General features: G+C 39.1%; 1 protein-coding gene across 2 annotated transcripts in view; it reads right to left on the bottom strand.

The window, feature by feature from the left end:
• Positions 1-492: 492 nt before the first annotated feature.
• Positions 493-19,887, bottom strand: part of LOC109976674 (uncharacterized) — a 36,138-nt gene continuing 16,743 nt past the window's right edge. Inside the window, exons 8-13 of one of the 2 annotated variants that reach the window (XM_065963958.1) lie at positions 6,881-7,195; positions 5,843-6,130; positions 5,481-5,663; positions 4,022-4,047; positions 3,273-3,344; positions 493-2,883 (exon numbers count right to left, since the gene is read on the bottom strand). In XM_065963958.1, coding sequence (XP_065820030.1) covers positions 2,791-2,883; positions 3,273-3,344; positions 4,022-4,047; positions 5,481-5,663; positions 5,843-6,130; positions 6,881-7,195 — 977 coding nt within the window. In that variant the 3' untranslated portion in view covers positions 493-2,790. Of the gene's footprint in view, positions 2,884-3,272; positions 3,345-4,021; positions 4,048-5,480; positions 5,664-5,842; positions 6,131-6,880; positions 7,196-15,630; positions 15,898-16,077; positions 16,366-16,952; positions 17,271-19,887 lie in introns of those variants that run through there. The other variant, XM_065963959.1, reaches the window with a different exon arrangement.

Raw genomic sequence — 19,887 nt, 5'->3', positions numbered from 1 at the left:
TATTCATTATTAATAATATTAGTAATTAAATAACTAATTTGAGACTGATTTGAGTGATATTTTGGTTATATTTACCTGATTACAGGTTGGTGCCCCAAAACGAGATTAAACATAGTTTAATGATATTTAATTTATATTATTAATAATTAAGTATAATTATTAAAGAATATAACCAAAGTTGACTTGATACAACCCCAACAAATGGTGCCCCGTGTGAGGCCTTCAATAAACCAGCTTTATTGCACTGTAAATGCACAGTAATCCAAACTTAAAATCCTAAAAAGGATCCTTCGGAAGAAAATTATATTTTCTTTAAATTTTTTTCACTACATAAAACCCAAACATTGCTTTAGGTAAAATGAAGTTTCCTTCTGTAGCATGTCTGGTTGAGAAGTTGTGTGTTTCTGAGCTGAAAGTTAAATTTTTAAATGAAATAAATTGAAACAGTGATAGTCGTGTAGGCATTCAAAAACAAATGTAGAGGTGGACCAGTGCAGCCAAAAATTTCAAATTTATTGAACAAAAGGTCTAAAGGTGAAACTAAAACTTACTTTCAAAGTCCAAAAGAAACAACTATTGTCCCAACATGAAAGTCCATGAAACAGGTGAAAAACACAAGGAGCCATGAGGAAAATCAACCATGGAATACAGGAACAACAGGGAAAGTCTGATAATGAACTGACACAGGAGGGAAGAAGCAGAGACTAGTCCACACGAAGGCAGAGGTTTTCCTCCTCTCTAATAACAACCTGGCATTTGCCCGATTGCCCAAGATCCGTAGAGAGCCTAGAACAATCTGTGAGATCTAGTAGAACAGCGCCTATAATTCTCAATACTTCAATTTCTCTCAGCCAGTCATCTGTCATCCGAGTCAGAGCAGTAGCTGTCGAGCAGCCCTCTCTATTTGCATGATGAAAAGCGGTGGTCAAATTATTTTTGAGAAAAAAACCTTTAAAGGTCACATATCATGCAAATTACACTTTACCATGGTTTTTTAACCCTGGTATGTTTTCCTAGCTTGCCGACAAACCCCACAATTATGAGAAAAGTCCATCCTCTCCGTCTTTTGCCTGCTCATATTTTTCAGAAAATGTGTGCTCAAACAGGCAATTTGGAGGTTTTCCCTTCATGACATCACAAAGAGTGGCAACCCCTCCCCCATGGGGGGTGACACTTGCTAGAAAGGCTCAATACATGGCTGTTAAACTGGCTTAATCATGGGGTTGTAGTTGTTATAAAGAGGTGTGTGGATCGGTTGGTGAGCTACGAACGCAACATCCACAATGCAACGGTGGTGTGATCGGGTGTGAAAAGAATGAGGAAGTTCTATAGTTCTTTTTCTCTATTTGTTCTATGTAAACGAGGCGTCCATTGACAGGGCAATGAACGATATGCCAGACAGCATCCCTCAAGTCCTATCAACAATGAGAATACACCAGGTTGTCACTACCTCTCCAGGACAGATGTTGTACTGGGAAACAAGACCAGTAAAAGTAAAATGATTCACATTTTGTTTGTGTCTAATCCGGTGGGAAAAGAATGAGGAAGTGTCTTGTGCTGATGAGAGCTACAGGAAATTTGATAGAAGCGCTGTGACTCAATAAGCAGTAACTGTCTCTTTCGGAATTTCTTAAAACCACAACACAAGACAAATGATACATTTGAACATCTTTAACGTGGACAAAGAAAGATGGACTCCATTGTAGGATGGACTTCATAAAATAAAATAAAAAACACCTGTATTAATGGCACAGGAAATTTAAACAGAAACATAAAGATCACATTTGGATACAGAAAAATACAAGTAAGTAAACAAAGTTTAAAGATCAGTGGCGAACAACATTACAAGTTACTCAAGTTACAACTGACTTTCCAAAAGCAATGACTGAGTGATTTAAAGGAACAAAGTCACTAGGTAAGAGAGCTTAATAAATCAGAGAGTCGTCTGCTTAGAAAGATTGTTGTCATGAATGACTAAACGAAAAAACAAAGTCCAACAAAACTGTACAAAACAATTCATTGTGCCATATTAATATTGAGAAGGTTTAAATACAGTAAGAAAACGTGAATGTATTGTGTTAGTCCGACTGAAACTGGACTTTAAAAATGTTAGTCAAACTGAAATTGTCAAATGAAAAGTCTAATTTCTCAAAGTCGGACCAACACACGGAGACAACGTGGTTGGGAGTCATTTAATTCTTGCCTGTGTACCCCTCAATTAGACCAAAACTACATATCTTGTGCATTATTGTGAAAATAAAAAGAAAAGCATAGTTCAAGAAATTACGTGTGTTCTGCTTCTACCATTTCTGTTTTGGCTGGTGTGTTCTTTTGTGATGTTCAAATGCCACTATTTGGATAGGCCTCATAGTGTGCCCGGCTGTGCACAACATTACCTCCAGGGACAATGAGGTTCCGCATTTCTTAATTTGGGGGTCGTGGGTTGAAAAGTTTGGGAATCACTGGACTAGCATAAATGCATAGCATCGCAAAGGTCGTGTTCTCGTACGCCTTCAGATATCATTATAAGCACTGTGGGATAGCGTGCATCACATTTGTTCCAGATGTAATGTTAGGAGCATGCACAAAAAATACAGAGCTGTAAAGTTGTCCATTTTTTCACAGTTTGACATACCACCATTTTGCTGCATGCTAACTCGATGGCATGGTTAAACAGAGAAAGGTCGAATAGTAACCAGCTGAAAGGCTGCATATCATTTCCTACCAAAGCGCCGTTTGACACTGTAAATACAGAATACACTATGTGGGAAGAGTTTCCTGTGATTTATTTTAGTTTGCGAGAGTACTGTACAGACTGCTGTGATCATCATCTGCCTCGTTCCTCGCTGAAGACTTGACTGCAGAATAGGTCACCTCCTCTTCCTTTTCAACAGGAACGAAAGAAGAGTATTTAGAAATAATTTTCACAATCGGCTACACAAATAGCTAAATAACTGTATTTTGTGGTTAGCCTTTTCTTGTTTTTCTGGTAAGTCTTTGGTCTAAATTTACTTAATCACAGTAATAAAAAAAAAAACAGGAACTCAGAACTGAAAGGCTTCCGTCCTCCTTCCACCACATTTATCAAAACACTTATAACAGAATCATTAATCACAGAACCCAACTCTAGCTTACTTTAGCTGTATGAATATAAAAGAAAAACTGTTTATCTTGTGTTATATTTTCCAAAATAACATCCTAATGCACATTTGTTAAATCTAAAATGTCAACATTTGTCAGATTTGTGACTTAAAACATTTCAAGTCTCTTACCTTCTTCCTAAAAGACTTCTGTTGTTCACTGTGGCTCAAAGTAACGTAGGTCAGATCACTCTCCGGCTCATTCTGACGGAAAACAACACAAAGGTTAACAGAATGCGTTAGGAAGAAATGACATTGATGAGTACGCCGCTGTTCCAAAAGTTGACCTATTTTTTTTTCAGCTGAGAGCGCTGTGGGTGCAGTGACCAAAAAAGAGGGCATCTCTAGGACATTATGCTAATGCTAAACTGCATTCGTTTTGTAGAGGAAATAGGAGCCGCTCAGCACAAAAAACAAAGTCAGTGGAGTGGACACAGGTACTCCTCAAAGCAGAAACAAATAGACCTTCATTAGATGCGATACATCTTTTCTCCACCAATGGCAGCAGTGTGTAAAGACAGTCTGTGATTTTCTCAACCTTTAACCAGGAGGGGAGATTGCCTTATTCAAGCTTTAACTGGCTTGAATAAAAATACTGGTAAATTCAACCAATTTGTATTCTTAGCAAGTTGTAAAACTAGAATTGTCTGTTTGAAAATGAATCTAGATAAGTTACTTTCCCTGCACCAAATGTTATTGATTAATGAAACACACTGAAAAGATTCTGCAGATTTTTTTCTTGATCAGCTACATAATTTTGCAATGTATGTGTATACAATTTAGTGTAAGTACATTGAATTATATTTAACAGTATTTTAGTATTGGACATGTAGCTCAGTTGCAATTTCTCTGTTATTGTTTGAAATTTAAAAAATACTCACAGGCTGTTGGCTTGGTGTTTGAACATCTGAAAAAAAATATATAGTCATCAAATATTATACACTAAACACAACAGATTTTCATTTTAACCAAATATGAGAAACCTTTGAACCGACATTTTAGTCATAAAGCTGGAAAAACAATCTTCCCGTCATATTTGAATAATTAAAGGTAACCTTATATTTTAATGACTGGGCTCAAAGTGTTTATTTTATAGTAGAAAGCATAGCCGTGCTGTAGTACAGGCTGCACTATTGATCGAATTAATCACATAATTTTTTATCATCACAAATTATAGCATAGTGTAGCGTAGCATGACTCGGAGCAATAATATCCCAGCATATATAGGAAATTATAGCCTAGCAAATCACTGAGTAGCATTGCACATATGGACTATTATCACATAGTAGAACTCATCATAGCGTTTTATAAACAAATCAAATCAAACAATAGCATAGCATAGCATAGCATAGCATATCCGTTATTTAATAGCATAGCAAAACATATATGTCAGCATTAACTAGCATATCATACCATTATATAACACAACGCAGCCTAGCACAGAAAACAGCACAGCATAGAAAATCATACCATATAGCCTCGACTTTGTATCATAGCACAGAACAGTCTAGCTTATCTTACCACCGCATAGCAAAGCATATGATAGCAGGTCATATCATAACTGATTATAGCTTAGCTTAGCATAGCATTTGCACAATAGAATAGAATAGAATTACTTTATTGATCCCAAACTGGGAAATTGTGGTGTTACAGCAGCAGGTTATCCAAACACACAATATTAGCAAAAAACACAATATTAGAAAATTTAAACACAATATAATATTAAATACAAAGTAAATAATCACTAAAAATATTAAAACTAAGAATGGGAATATATACAACCAGGATTTAACTTAGCTTATATCCAAAACAGCAAAAAAGGAGCAAACGCCGACAGGAGTAAAACTTCATGTGCATGAAAACAAAAAGACGAAAAGAAAACAGTTGTAAAGAGACCTTTTCATGTCAAAACACATAAAACGTCCTGTATATAAGGGGCATTTCCAGGGGCACCCCCAAATTCCTCAGACTACGTGCGCGCAGCGGCCTGTCAGCGCCATGCACGTCAGCGCTGCCACTCTAGTCAATGCCCCTATTTTGCAGCAAGAGCCACGGTCCGTCTCTTGAGCGTGCCACCAGCGCCACTACGCTCTGCTAGGTTTAAAATACGCTGCGAGTCTAGTTAAGCTGGACTATGTGGAATGCATTCTTTGCTGATCTATATGCTGCTGCTCTACCCAGATGATACATACTTTGAAGGCCATGCGTATGCTGACTTTTCTATTAGTACAACATATAGCAAAGCATAATATAGCATAAAGCACATAAAATCGGATTACATTCATACCTGAACCTCACATGAATCACAGTGCTTAAAAAAACAGCTACAGTATCACTGACCTTCAGTTACTTTGGCTCTCTTCTTGTATTTGATTAGAACAGCAGCCATGACAACCAGCAGAAACATCACCCCGACCAACACACCGACGATGATGAAGGTTTGTTTGGCATCAAAGTCCAAGCCAGGATTAGAACCAGGATCAGGATTAGAACCAGGATCAGGATTAGAACCAGGATCAGGATCTATGATCAGAGGATTGAGTTTAATTACAACGTATACATCCACTTGTTTTCTCAAAATACATTATCAAGGACATAAGACTACTTGATACAAACTAATCACAGAAAATTGAACATGTTTTGGGTCATATTTGGATTTTCTTTTTGGTCTTTATGGACTCACTGATCCTACATGGTCCTACCTGTGAGGTCAGGTGGGTAGTCAGCCTGTATCTCCACTTTATTCATCTGAACAAACTGGCAGGTGAATTTCCTGTTGTCTCCACTCTGATTCTTCACCTTCAGATGAGAGACGCAGTCTGTACCTCTGGAAAACTTTTGGACACCTTCAGTAACCTCAGTTCCTGTCTCGTCCAACCAGCGGAGGCCGTTTGGTTGACAAAGGCGACCATCGTTGTATCTCAACAGAGAGCACTCTAATGTGACTTCACTGTTCCTCGTTTGATCAGAGTCTGCTGGAAGCTGAGAGACTGAAAGACAAAAATAACTCAGTTAAATGTTTTTGATATCCACTGAAAAGTCAGAACTTTCCTTAAAACACCTTGATATGTGTCTGTTCATCTTTAGTCATGCCATCTTCAGTACCTTGTCAAAAACCACAATCTAGACCCTCTGTTTGTTCTAACTGTATTCTTCCTTTTCTGTCTAAACTTTTAAAGAAACTAGAATTAACTCAGTATGGGTTACATGAGTACCCTGAGTACAAATGTATTACAAATGGAAACCAGAACACTTTCCATGCTGAAAACCCGGACCCCCTGTGTTCAGATTCTACATTCTTTTTTTTCTTTTTTTTTACATTTATTTTTGGGCTTTTTGTGCTTCTAATGGAGAGACAGGACAGTGGATAGATTCAGAAATCAGGAAGAGAGAGAGTAGGGAATGACATGCGGGACCAGCGCCCCGAGATTCTACATTCTTTTGTAAAGACAAATAATACATTAAGAGATTAAGCTCAATTGCAACTCCATTTTCAATTTTCCAAATGCTTGTGGGACTCTAAAAAAGTGATTACCATAAGAAAGGAGAAGTTAAAATCCAGGTTTTTAAAATAGTTTATCCAGATATCAACTGGCTACACCAACACAGTCTGTAAGCCTCAGAGGATAAAGCACAGTTAAACAAAAGCTGATGTGTTCGTAGGTTGAGCAAAATGCAATAATTCATCCAGACAAACAACGTGCCAAAATTATCTGGATAATCATAGAAATAAGACGTACCTGTCAGAAGACTTAGATACACATTGACATCAAACTCTAACTGCTGCTCCAGTCGACACGTGTAGAAACCAACATCCTCAGCAGTGATGTGTTTAATGACCAAAGAGCAGTCTGAGTCTAAACTCAGCCTGTCAGCTCGGAGTGACTTCTCCTTAATCTTTCCTCTGCTTGCCTCAGTTAAAGTCTGTGATGGATCTCTGCTATAAAGCCATGACATCCTGGAGCACTGTGGAGGTTGATTTTGAATGCCACAGGGCAGAGTGACATCTTGATCAGGGTGGTAGAAGCGATAGAGCACTTCTTGACTGTTGCCCACTAGAAAACAAAAAGGAGAACTGTAAGAATTAGATGAACATTAAAATATCTCTCTGGAGAGAAATGATAAGGTTTTGTTTTTATTTTGTTTTAAAAAAGGACCATAAGACCATAAATAACCATGTGACACCAACATCAGCTGTGTCACTTCCACTTATCCTCCTCCTCTGACATCAATCTGCACACTGCTTACATAAATGTTTTATCATCATGTTTATATCAGCACCCTTTGCACTCCTCATCTCCACTATTGTCTTATGTAGGCTTGTATTTATTAGTGTGTTGGTTATTTTTAGCTTTCAAATGACGTCACCATGGACTGTAAATATTAATGTTTGAAGCCTGAGTGATGTCACCCATCGGTTCCTGCAGGGGGCACCAGAGGCTCATCGGTCCATCCTGTCTCAGTCTAACTTTCAGTCAACCTAAAGACAGGCTGAGAGCTGGAGCTCAGGCAGGTTTTAACAAACCGTTACATCGCCCCCAACTGTCAATCATGTCAGCTGCGTGCCTCACTATGGATAACACGTATCGTTTATGAAATCAAAACGGATGAGTTGTAAAAGAAATCACCCCCCATGTGCCGCTATATATATATACCTTTTGGGACCTTTAGTTTCCCCTGAACTTCAAATTATGAATCGATATGTTGTTTAGAATTGCCTCTTAATAGTTGTTGTTTTGATGTGTGTGCTCTCAACCAGGAAGCAGATGTTTATTTGTTTGTTGATTTGTGGATTCAGAGCTGACGTCATGATGATGATTGGTTGCAGGCTTGTAGCCACCTCCTGTTTAAGATGTTAGAAGAACTGTTTTCCTGATGAAGGTCCGGTACCACTAAGACATTTCAGTCAGGAATACTCTCGTCATAGATTTCACCATTTATTGTACTTATGGTTACAGTTGTATTTGGCGGTATTGTTTCTGTTCTTAGCTCTCAGCAGTATCAGTGCAGCGTGCCACAGATCTTTGCTGAGAGCGCAAACATTTCAACATTTCAACATTTCAACATAAAAACCGTAATCTGTAAGAGCAGAAGTATTAACTATGTTTGTTACATGTAAGCGATGGTAAGGCATTTAAATAAAATGTTTTAGCATTTGTCACACTTAATTTTTTAAATTTCTAAAACTGATTTCAAAGATAATCACCAGTTTTACAGTAACCAGATCCTTCTGATCCTTAATAGCTATGAAAAAACATGAATACTTATCAAAATATCTAGACTCAGGAGACTTTATAAACCACAGGAGCGATGGAGAGTACACATATTATTTATATTTCCTTAAGTACATCTGCTGACCTCTGATTACATGTAAGAATCTCTCCAAAAAAAGGAATTCTACCCTTCTGACAAAACTTTTGATGAACTTTTAAAGTCCTAAAAGAGGCTTAAGGGGTGCCGTTTGCCTAGCGGTTAGGTCGTGGAGGCAAAAATAGATCTTAAAAAAGAGGCATGATAATAATGTTTCTTGTAGTCATGAAAATATCACAATAAGTCAAAGTACAACATGTATTTAAAAAGAAAAGAGCTTTACCTTCAAACAGAAGAGCAAAAACAATGATTAGTTCCAGTCGAGCCATTCTCTGTCCATTCTCTGTCAGCGCTCGTTTGCTCTGACTTTAAACCCACATTGATCTGATGTGAGGCAAACGCTGCAGTTTCCTCTTTGAGGTTGAACTAATGTGTTAAAATAACTTTCAAGCAACTGCCTCTCCTTCCATCGAGCATGTTGCCACAAGCTTTCATCATCAACTTGTTCCTCTTAACAGACTTCTCACGGCACGCGGGGGGGTAGGGGGGGGGGGGGGGTGGGGGGGGGCAGAGTTGACGTTTCAGATGAACAGATAACCAATAATAAGCATTACACTTCCTTTTATGGTGAAGTTGTTAAACAGAAAAACTCAAACAGAAGTAATATAATGTTTTAAATAAGTGAACTTGCATTTAAAATAATCAAACAAAAACATATCATAAATCCAGTCTGTCCTGTGTAAATGTCTCTCTGAGTCACGACTGTCTACAATGAGTGAGAAGCTCGAGTTGTTGTCGGCCATTTTTACGTGGATGCGACGGCCGGCTCCTCCCCTTGTGTATGATAGCCTTGTTAGGGTGGTTTCACAGTAGGGACCCAAGCCCAGGTCCGAGTACACTTGACCCGGAAGTCCGGTTCATTTGATCAGTGTGAACACAAAGATCCTGTACTCGGGTGCTGCGCATGAATCTGCTTGAAGAGGTGGTCTCGGGCACGTTTCATGTGTACTCGAGAACAGTCCGCAGGACATGTGAACGCAACCAAGCTTAAACAAGGAAGTGGACGACTGTATGACGTCATTCTAAACGGCTGCTGTGGGTTCAAAATCCGTCGTATCCGCACAGCAAGGGCCCGTTTTGTCCTCTGAGCGGGAAGAAGGAAGAGGGTCGTTGTTGGCGTCTCAGAAATAATAAAAAACATCCACAGTTAGCAGGGGAGACTCGGTCTGCGAGTATGAAACAATCATACCAAATGTGAAAACACCCTTAGTCAAGGACTAGAGAAAAGAAGAAGAATATACTCACTGCTTATTTTAATTGTCAAGTCAGCGTTTTTAGATCACGCTCATTCTGTGTCCATTCACATGCAACGTGAAGCTACGAGCTAACTAAAGAGCGCTAACATTAGCATGCTAACACAACAATGCAGGCCACAGGCAATTGCAGCTCGAGCCAAAGACAATTTTGTCCGCCTAAACGCGGGTGGAGGGGGGTTGGAGGTGTGTCACTGGAGGAGAGCGGAGGCTTCAGGATGGAGGAGGCGTGGCCAAACAGCAGTTTGTTTTGGTTTCATGCTGGTGCTCAAGGGCGACATCTACTGGAGCAAAAAGTCTCACATTCTTCCTTTAACAGACGATCCAAGACAGGAATATTTTATCTTTAAACATAAACATCAGGGTCTCTGTTTATACTTTTATTTTATCCTTGCTAAATATATATTTCATTAAGCTGTAAGTGGATAGTTGAGCATTTTTGTATCATCCAAAGTGTTATTTTGGATGATTGAAGAACTGCTCTGAACATTTTCAGCCTTTAGTTTGCAAAGTTTTCTGCATTAAATCCTGTATCAGAGTATAATATGACTGATGATTATACTATCAAGGTTTTTAGGTAAGTCCCCCTTTCCTTCCACCTGTAGCCCTGTCTGGCTGCTGGCCTAAAGAAATACAGCACAGATAATGAATACACCCCAGAGAGGACTATTTATCTCACAGCATAGGGTAATGAAAATGTTGTTGTTTCCATTCCCTCATGTGGGTGTAATCAAAAGAGGAAGTGGCACGTTTGGTAAGAAGCATGCTCGACCTGTGGGCAAATATTAACTGGAAACATGAACTACAGCTGAGAGAGGTGATGAAATCATTCTTTTTGATAAACACTAAGCAGTGTGAGAGAGACGTAATCACTAGTCTCCAGAGCCCATCCCATAGACAATAACAATATATGTTACCTCTTTTTAGCCAGTGCTTTAGTCTCTCTAATGGCCAGTAGGGGGCTTCTCCACTGGCTGCTGAAACTAAGTTGATTGCATAGATGTCTCTGAGAAAATGACCTTGTTTCTCACATGTTTTATAACCAAAGTAAAAAAATATGTTTTCCTAAAAGGTTTTCTGGTTTGTATGTCTTTTCTCTAAACTAAAGATGTAAATGTTGACGTCAAATCTCTTCAGAGTTATATACCATCAGTATGGACATGATGGAACGTTGTTTGAGTTCATGGCTTCACTTTCCTTTGGTACCGGCAGTGGAGTTTTTCTTGTTGTCTCAAGTGGAAGCACTGTTGTCTTTTTCTTTTATTATACTGTCTTCAACAGTTCAACAGTCTGTTCTGTTGATGTCATCATCAGATAGAAAGTTTTGTGGGCGTAATATTAAAGGTGGAGTAACTAGCATTTCTCAATGCAGCCTGTAAACACAACATTCAAAACGGGGCCCCTCCTCCTGGGCTCATCGCTCCCAGAAGCGCACACTCACTGCAGGACGTGGTGTGTACTTGTACTGCTTGTAGCTACAATGCAAGCTACCGCACCGCATGCTAGCTCAAGCTAACCACCAGTGTTTGGGATCCGCTCGTCCAACAGAAAGCAGACCAACTCCACGTCTTCGGGTGAAGGCTAACACAAGATTCACCCTCATTTCTAAATGAGCTCGGTCCACGTCCGTCATATTCAGTTTGAATCGTGTCCAAGCACTGAATTGAATCCACTCCTAAACTCACTTGCGCATTAGGAAACACTTCAGCTCCCCGCCCAGAAACTCTCCGTGTCAAAAGAAAGCATCAAAATCCAGACTGACTCTATCTTTAACGATGTGACAGTATTTAAAAACTTAAGAAGAAGTTCTGTATTTTATGAAAAGCTTGTGTAGAATGTGTCAGGGAATACTTTGTTTCTCTAGTTTCAATAATTGGAGAACATCAGGTATCCAGTGTGCAAACGAGAGTGAGTGTGTGCTATTCATCAGAGTGATATTTAAAAACGAGTGAACAAAGTGACGACCACAACACAGCCGCCCTCAGCCTTTGAAAGTACGAGTGTGACTGGAGGGGTGGGCAAACCTCTTTAGATAGGGATCAGGTAATGTGTCCTGTTTTGTTGTTTATGACTTACTGCCTAATTCCACCAGATGAGTGTTTTGTGGATGAACTACAGCAGTTATGCAAGGCTTCTATTTTTGCCGGATACCGGCGCACGGTGCATCAATTTACCACAGAAGAGATCAAACGGGAAGTTAAAACACCCAGTTTATTTTCAGAATCAAACACTCCATTTTGATGGTTGGGACAAAGACCAAATGTGTGTTTGTTGCATGGTTTGTTGTTGTGTTTATGAGGGTTTTATACGGTTTTATATCACATACATTTTATTATCTCGCGGCGTTACGAGGGAATCTGTAATTACTGCAGGAACTCCTTGTTCTTGGGACTCCAGCCGTCCAGCGTCGCTGCTACTTGCTGCGCTCTGAGAACGCAGCTCGTCGATGGACGAGGGAGCCCAGAGCCATAATTGAAACAAAATGCACACGTATCTGATGGAAGTTCTGTTAACTTTGTTCCATGTTATGTTTGAAAGAGCTCTCAGACAAACAGAAATTGTTCATAAATGTTGAGTTTATTGAAGGATTTTAAGGCCGCTTTTGACAAAAACATTGTTTACATACAGACAAACAGCAAGCGCCTATACTCTGGCTTTGTTGCACTATAAGCTACAACTTTTGTATATGTATAAACTTGATCGTCACGTTATATGAATTGTGCAGATATTAACTGCTCTATGACTGCATATCAGCCTTATACCTTCTTTTTCCAGGATATGATTAACCACCATATTTGACTACCCTTACTCGTTTCTTTTTCTTAACTGTTTTCTTTGTAACTGACCATTTATCATACTACTTTATTTAAATGTAAGTTTCCCCTGAACACGAAATAATAATAATAAAAAACAACAACAATAAACGCCACAATTTGCTTCAAACACATTTATAAAAATATAACTTTTGAGGTGGACTTCGGAGAGACAGTATGACAGCTTGCTAGCTTAGCTAACAGGCTGGTAACTAGCCAACAGGTTATTTCCTTAGATTCAGTCGATGTTAATTGTGAAGTAAACCTTTTCTAGTTTTAAGACATTGTGAGTGATGTTAGTTTTCTAAAATATGGTAATATATTATATACAGTCAGATTGTCTTCATCATTTTGATATTCTCCAAACACATATTCCAAACTACTGGATGGTGAAAAAACATCATTAGTTTCATTATATAATATTATATCTTAAACATAAAATAATCAAATAATCATCCCTACAGGAGATTTTTATCTAGTTGAGTATTTATTAATTTACCAATAATATTTATTTGAAAATCCTAAACTTGAGCTTGATTAAGATGAGATTTTTGATCATATTGTCTTATGTACGGAAGTGGACAGATACATATTTATTTTTTGACTCTGTTTTCCTGATGATTCGATATTTCCAATAATTTTCCAAGATTTTCGTCTTATTTATGTCGATATCTCTAAATAGCAACTCTGTGATATGGAGTTAATTTGTCAAGACCTCAAGAAAACGACTGTAATTCACTCATATCAAGAGAAAACCAGACATGTTAACACTTCTGTACTTTTGCCTGCTATTTGTGTAGTATGTTTTGTTGTTGCATCATTTCTATATTTTGTTTTGCTTGGTGATCGGGTAACACTGTAGGCACCTGAGGTTATATACTGTAGGTAGATTTGCAGCTCTAGAGGACCAGCATGCACCTGGGTGGGCCCATGGTTTAAAGCAGCAGGAGCCATGATTTTCTTTTTTTGTTTGCTTGCTTGATTTTGGATAAAATTATGTAAAAATGTTGATCCCTTGCATGGACAAAAGACTTATTTTGTCTGCGTACAGCACATCCCTGCTGTGCCTCAGTGACCGTCTGATCATGTTTGATTTAAACGTTATTAACATTTCTTGGACAAATAGCCACTAAAATCACATTCATGTCATTTTAACTCAAAGCTTGGATCGATCAGAAGAATGACTCCGATGACGCTCAACATTCTTGTGAGTTAAAGTTGATCCAGAAGTTGTTGATCAGTGCACTTCAGCAGCAGGAGGGCGTGCTTCTACATTTTCATAGGTGAGTTCGATGACATCCTCATCATCTTCCTCATGCACCTGTGAAATAAAACACAACAAGTGAGAGTCTGAGAAAAATGTGTCAACAGAGCAAACTGCAGCACCGTCTATGGTCTCACAGGTATCATCAAAGTCAAAGGAATCCTTACATTACATTTTTCAAATCATTCAAGTTAGTTTTAAACTCACATTGTTTCCTTTGTGCAGTGATTTGATGTAGCCTGGAAATAAAGTTTTAAAAAAGCAGTATTAATGTTCTATGAATTATTCATATTATCCAGTCGTATCAAATTCATGCCGTTTGTTTCCTCACCTCTGAGGCTGAAGACCAAAGCTGTGGTCCCGATCATTAAGATGAGAGTTGAAAAACGCAGAGCCAGCATGATGTAGCTCAGAGAAGACCAGAGTGAGGCTTATAAGGAAAAAAAAAAAATCAGTCAATGAGTATCTGCAAAAAGCTAAATAGACAGTTTGTCAGGGAGGAAGATTATTTAATTGTTTGAAATATCAATACAGCTGTTAAAAAAAATCTTTAAAGCTACAACAACTTTGTCTTTGTTTCCTCTCATCATTCTTCCTCTACCTCTCTAAAGTCGCTCGTCAATTTTAGCTGTCAGGCAGTTTTAAAAAGGCAAAAGTATCCACTCCTACGCCGATGACAGACAGCTCTACTTCAGCACCAAACTCACCCCCACTCCCTGGTCCATCCAAACCTGGATGGGAACCAATTTCCTCAAACTCAATAAGAATAAAGCTGAGCTCATGGTTTTGGTCCCAGAGGCGCTGCTCAGGGAGGTTGGTGACATCTTACTGGAATCTAACGGGGGCTTCATCTACCCATCCTCTGAGGTCCCAGCCTGGGCGTCATCCTGGCCTCAACCCTCTTATTCCACTCCCACATCAAATCTGTCACTAAATCTGCTTCTTCCATCTAAACAATGTATCTGGACTCCGGCCATCACTCTCTGACTCCATGGCAGAAAACCCTCACCCACGCCTTCATAACCTCCCGTCTGGACTAGTGTGACAGAGTCCTGTAGCTATTTTCCCAACAATTGTTTTGGTCACCTATTAACGGGCGCTGTTGCTTTTTGATCGTGTACACTCACCTTCTACTCTGCAGTAAACACAGCGCACACCGTGTCCTTTCTGAAATGCCTTTAACTGTGGTGTATGACAAGACATAATGATGTCATGTCCCTGTTTGGTGTAGAGAAGACTTTTCGCTTGAGTGATGCCTCATGGAAAGAGAGTAGGTCCCCCCCCAGCAACTCTGACCATAACGTGATCCAACTACTCCCCACCTATCGATCAGTTTTCAAGTCCAGTCAACCAGAACTACACTCTGTAAAGGTGTGGTCCAATGACAAAACAGAGGAGTGTTTGGTGTATGTAAAAACATTATGTTCATTTTTTACAGAGCAACATTAGAGTCCATTTTACGGTATGGCATCACCAGCTGGTTTGGTGTTCTAACAGTAAAATCTAAAGTTCTGATCCTCAGCCTGGATAAGAATGAAATGTATGAAACCGTAAGTTTTGGAGTCACATGTGTACATGTGCACAGTGTGCATGTGCATGCGCCTGTGATTGTAGAAGTGAGTGTGTGTGTGTGTGTGTGTGTGTGTGTGTGTGTGGGCCTCCACAAAGGGGTCAGTTGCCATGGTGAAGTTGAAAGTTGTAGTGTAAGATACTTAAGAACATTGAAGATTAGTGTGTGTGTGTGTGTGTGTGTGTGTGTGTGTGTGTGTGTGTGTGTATGTGCATGGATACGTAAGCAGACGCTTGGGTGAACTGTAGCACGGAGAAGTGAAATGTTTTTTTGCACATTTGTAATCACTGTTTTCATGTTGTTTTCGATGTATTGTCTATGCAGCAATTTCCCAGCATCCTAGACAAATTTCTCCCTAGGGAAACGAATAAAAAATCCTTGACCTTAAATATAGTAAGTTAGTAACTTTTAGTTTGTGGACCAGGATCAGGATTAGAACCAGGATCAGGATTAGAACCAGGATCAGGATTAGAACCAGGATCAGGATCTGTGATCAGAGGATTGAGTTTAATTACAACATAAACATCCACTTGTTTTCTCAAAATACATTATCAAGGACATAAGACTACTTGATTACAATCCATTTACAGAATATTGAACATGTTTTGGGTCATATTTGGATTTTCTTTTTGGTCTTTATGGACTCACTGATCCTACATGGTCCTACCTGTGAGGTCAGGTGGGTAGTTGGCCTGTATCTCCACTTTATTCCTCTGAACAAACTGGCAGGTGAATTTCCTGTTGTCTCCACTCTGATTCTTCACCTTCAGATGAGAGACGCAGTCTGTACCTCTGGAAAGCTTTTGGACACCTTCAGTAACCTCAGTTCCTGTCTCGTCCAACCAGCGGAGGCCGTTTGGTTGACAAGGGCGACGATTGTTGTATGTCAACAGAGAGCACTCTAATGTGACTTCACTGTTCCTCGTTTGATCAGAGTCTGCTGGAAGCTGAGAGACTGAAAGACAAAAATAACTCAGTTAAAGAAATATTTGACATCCACTGAAAAGTCAGAACGTTCCTTAAAACACCTTGATTTGTGTCTGTTCATCTTTAGTCATGCCATCTTCAGTACCTTGTCAAAAACCACAATCTAGACCCTCTGTTTGTTCTAACTGTATTCTTCCTTTTCTGTCAAACCTATTTAAACAAAATAGACTTAACACAGCATGGAGTACAAATGTATTACAAACTGAAACCAGAACACTTTCCATGCTGAAAACCCGGACCCCCTGTGTTCAGATTCTACATTCTTATGTAGAGACAAATAATACATTAAGAGATTAAGCTCAATTGCAACTCCATTTTCAATTTTCCAAATGCTTGTGGGACTCTAAAAAAGTGATTACCATAAGAAAGGAGAAGTTAAAATCCAGGTTTTTAAAATAGTTTATCCAGATATCAACTGGCTACACCAACACAGTCTGTAAGCCTCAGAGGATAAAGCACAGTTAAACAAAAGCTGATGTGTTCGTAGGTTGAGCAAAATGCAATAATTCATCCAGACAAACAACGTATCTGGATAATCATAGAAATAAGACGTACCTGTCAGAAGACTTAGATACACAAGGACATCAAACTCGAACTGCTGCTCCAGTCGACACGTGTAGAAACCAACATCCTCAGCAGTGATGTGTTTAATGACCAAAGAGCAGTCTGAGTCTAAACTCAGCCTGTCAGCTCGGAGTGACTCCTCCTTAATCTTTCCTCTGCTTGCCTCAGTTAAAGTCTGTGATGGATCTCTGTTATAAAGCCATGAAATCCTGGAGCACTGTGGAGGTTGATTTTTAATGCCACAGGGCAGAGTGACATCTTGATCAGGGTGGTAGAAATGATAGAGATGTTCTCGATTGTCAGACCTCACTGGAAAACAAAAAGGAGAACTGTAAGAATTAGATGAACATTAAAATATCTCTCTGGAGAGAAATGATAAGGTTTTGTTTTTATTTTGTTTTAAAAAAGGACCATAAGACCATAAATAACCATGTGACACCAACATCAGCTGTGTCACTTCCACTTATCCTCCTCCTCTGACATCGATCTGCACACTGCTTACATAAATGTTTTATCATCATGTTTATATCAGCACCCTTTGCACTCCTCATCACCACTATTGTCTTATGTAGGCTTGTATTTATTAGTGTGTTGGTTATTTTTAGCTTTCAAATGACGTCACCATGGACTGTAAATATTAATGTTTGAAGCCTGAGTGATGTCACCCATCTGTTCCTGCAGGGGGCACCAGAGGCTCATCGGTCCATCCTGTCTCAGTCTAACTTTCAGTCAACCTAAAGACAGGCTGAGAGCTGGAGCTCAGGCAGGTTTTAACAAACCGTTACATCGCCCCCAACTGTCAATCATGTCAGCTGCGTGCCTCACTATGGATAACACGTATCGTTTATGAAATCAAAACGGATGAGTTGTAAAAGAAATCACCCCCCATGTGCCGCTATATATATATACCTTTTGGGACCTTTAGTTTCCCCTGAACTTCAAATTATGAATCGATATGTTGTTTAGAATTGCCTCTTAATAGTTGTTGTTTTGATGTGTGTGCTCTCAACCAGGAAGCAGATGTTTATTTGTTTGTTGATTTGTGGATTCAGAGCTGACATCATGATGATGATTGGTTGCAGGCTTGTAGCCACCTCCTGTTTAAGATGTTAGAAGAACTGTTTTCCTGATGAAGGGCCGGTACCACTAAGACATTTCAGTCAGGAATACTCTCATCATAGATTTCACCATTTATTGTACTTATGGTTACAGTTGTATTTGGCGGTATTGTTTCTGTTCTTAGCTCTCAGCAGTATCAGTGCAGCGTGCCACAGATCTTTGCTGAGAGCGCAAACATTTCAACATTTCAACATAAAAACCGTAATCTGTAAGAGCAGAAGTATTAACTATGTTTGTTACATGTAAGCGATGGTAAGGCATTTAAATAAAATGTTTTAGCATTTGTCACACTTAATTTTTTAAATTTCTAAAACTGATTTCAAAGATAATCACCAGTTTTACAGTAACCAGATCCTTCTGATCCTTAATAGCTACGAAAAAACATGAATACTTATCAAAATATCTAGACTCAGGAGACTTTATAAACCACAGGAGTAATGGAGAGTACACATATTATTTATATTTCCTTAAGTACATCTGCTGACCTCTGATTACATGTAAGAATCTCTCCAAAAAAAGGAATTCTACCCTTCTGACAAAACTTTTGATGAACTTTTAAAGTCCTAAAAGAGGCTTAAGGGGTGCCGTTTGCCTAGCGGTTAGGTCGTGGAGGCGTAAGAGAACAAAAATAGATCTTAAAAAAGAGGCATGATAATAATGTTTCTTGATGTAATATTTCCCATTTTTTTGCTATAATAGAGTCATGAAAATATCACGATAAGTCAAAGTACAACATGTATTTAAAAAGAAAAGAGCTTTACCTTCAAACAGAAGAGCAAAAACAATGATTAGTTCCAGTCGAGCCATTCTCTGTCCATTCTCTGTCAGCGCTCGTTTGCTCTGACTTTAAACCCACATTGATCTGATGTGAGGTAAACGCTGCAGTTTCCTCTTTGAGGTTGAACTAATGTGTTAAAATAACTTTAAAAGACTACCCTTCCTCCCAACGAGCCTATCGCAGGGCCCACAAGCTTTCATCTTCACCATGTTGCTATTAACAGACTTCTCAAGAAACGCGGAAAAAAAAAAAAAAAAAAGTTTCACAAAATGTCGACGTTTCAGATGAACAGATAACCAATAATGAGCATTACACTTTCTTTTATGGTGAAGTTGTTAAACAGAAAAACTCAAACAGAAGTAATATAATGTTTTAAATAAGTGAACATGCATTTAAAGAAATCAAACACAGATCAGATCATCTTTAAAGTAAGAATGTGTAACGTTTGACACACAAGTGGTTTCCATGGTTGCTTCTTCTTTCTGCTATCTTGGGGATTTGCAAACCAACTATACTGCCACCTGCTGTAATGGACTGTGTACTCGGGCATGGAACGATGTTAATTATGTGAACGCAGACCAGCGGGGCAGAGGGGAGGGGGTGGTCAGGCACTGGGCGTCATCCTGGCCTCAACCCTCTTATTCCACTCCCACATCAAATCTGTCACTAAATCTGCTTCTTCCATCTAAACAATGTATCTGGACTCCGGCCATCACTCTCTGACTCCATGGCAGAAAACCCTCACCCACGCCTTCATAACCTCCCGTCTGGACTAGTGTAACAGAGTCCTGTAGCTATTTTCCCAACAATTGTTTCGGTCACCTATTAACGGGCGCTGTTGCTTTTTGATCGTGTACACTCACCTTCTACTCTGCAGTAAACACAGCGCACACCGTGTCCTTTCTGAAATGCCTTTAACTGTGGTGTATGACAAGACATAATGATGTCATGTCCCTGTTTGGTGTAGAGAAGACTTTTCGCTTGAGTGATGCCTCCTGGAAAGAGAGTAGGTTTTTTTTCTTATGACTT

Source organism: Labrus bergylta, chromosome 15, assembly GCF_963930695.1.
Source record: "Labrus bergylta chromosome 15, fLabBer1.1, whole genome shotgun sequence".
Taxonomy (NCBI): Eukaryota; Metazoa; Chordata; class Actinopteri; order Labriformes; family Labridae; genus Labrus; species Labrus bergylta.
The sequence above is the reverse complement of the archived record's forward strand: the minus strand, read 5'-3'. Positions and strand labels throughout refer to the sequence as shown.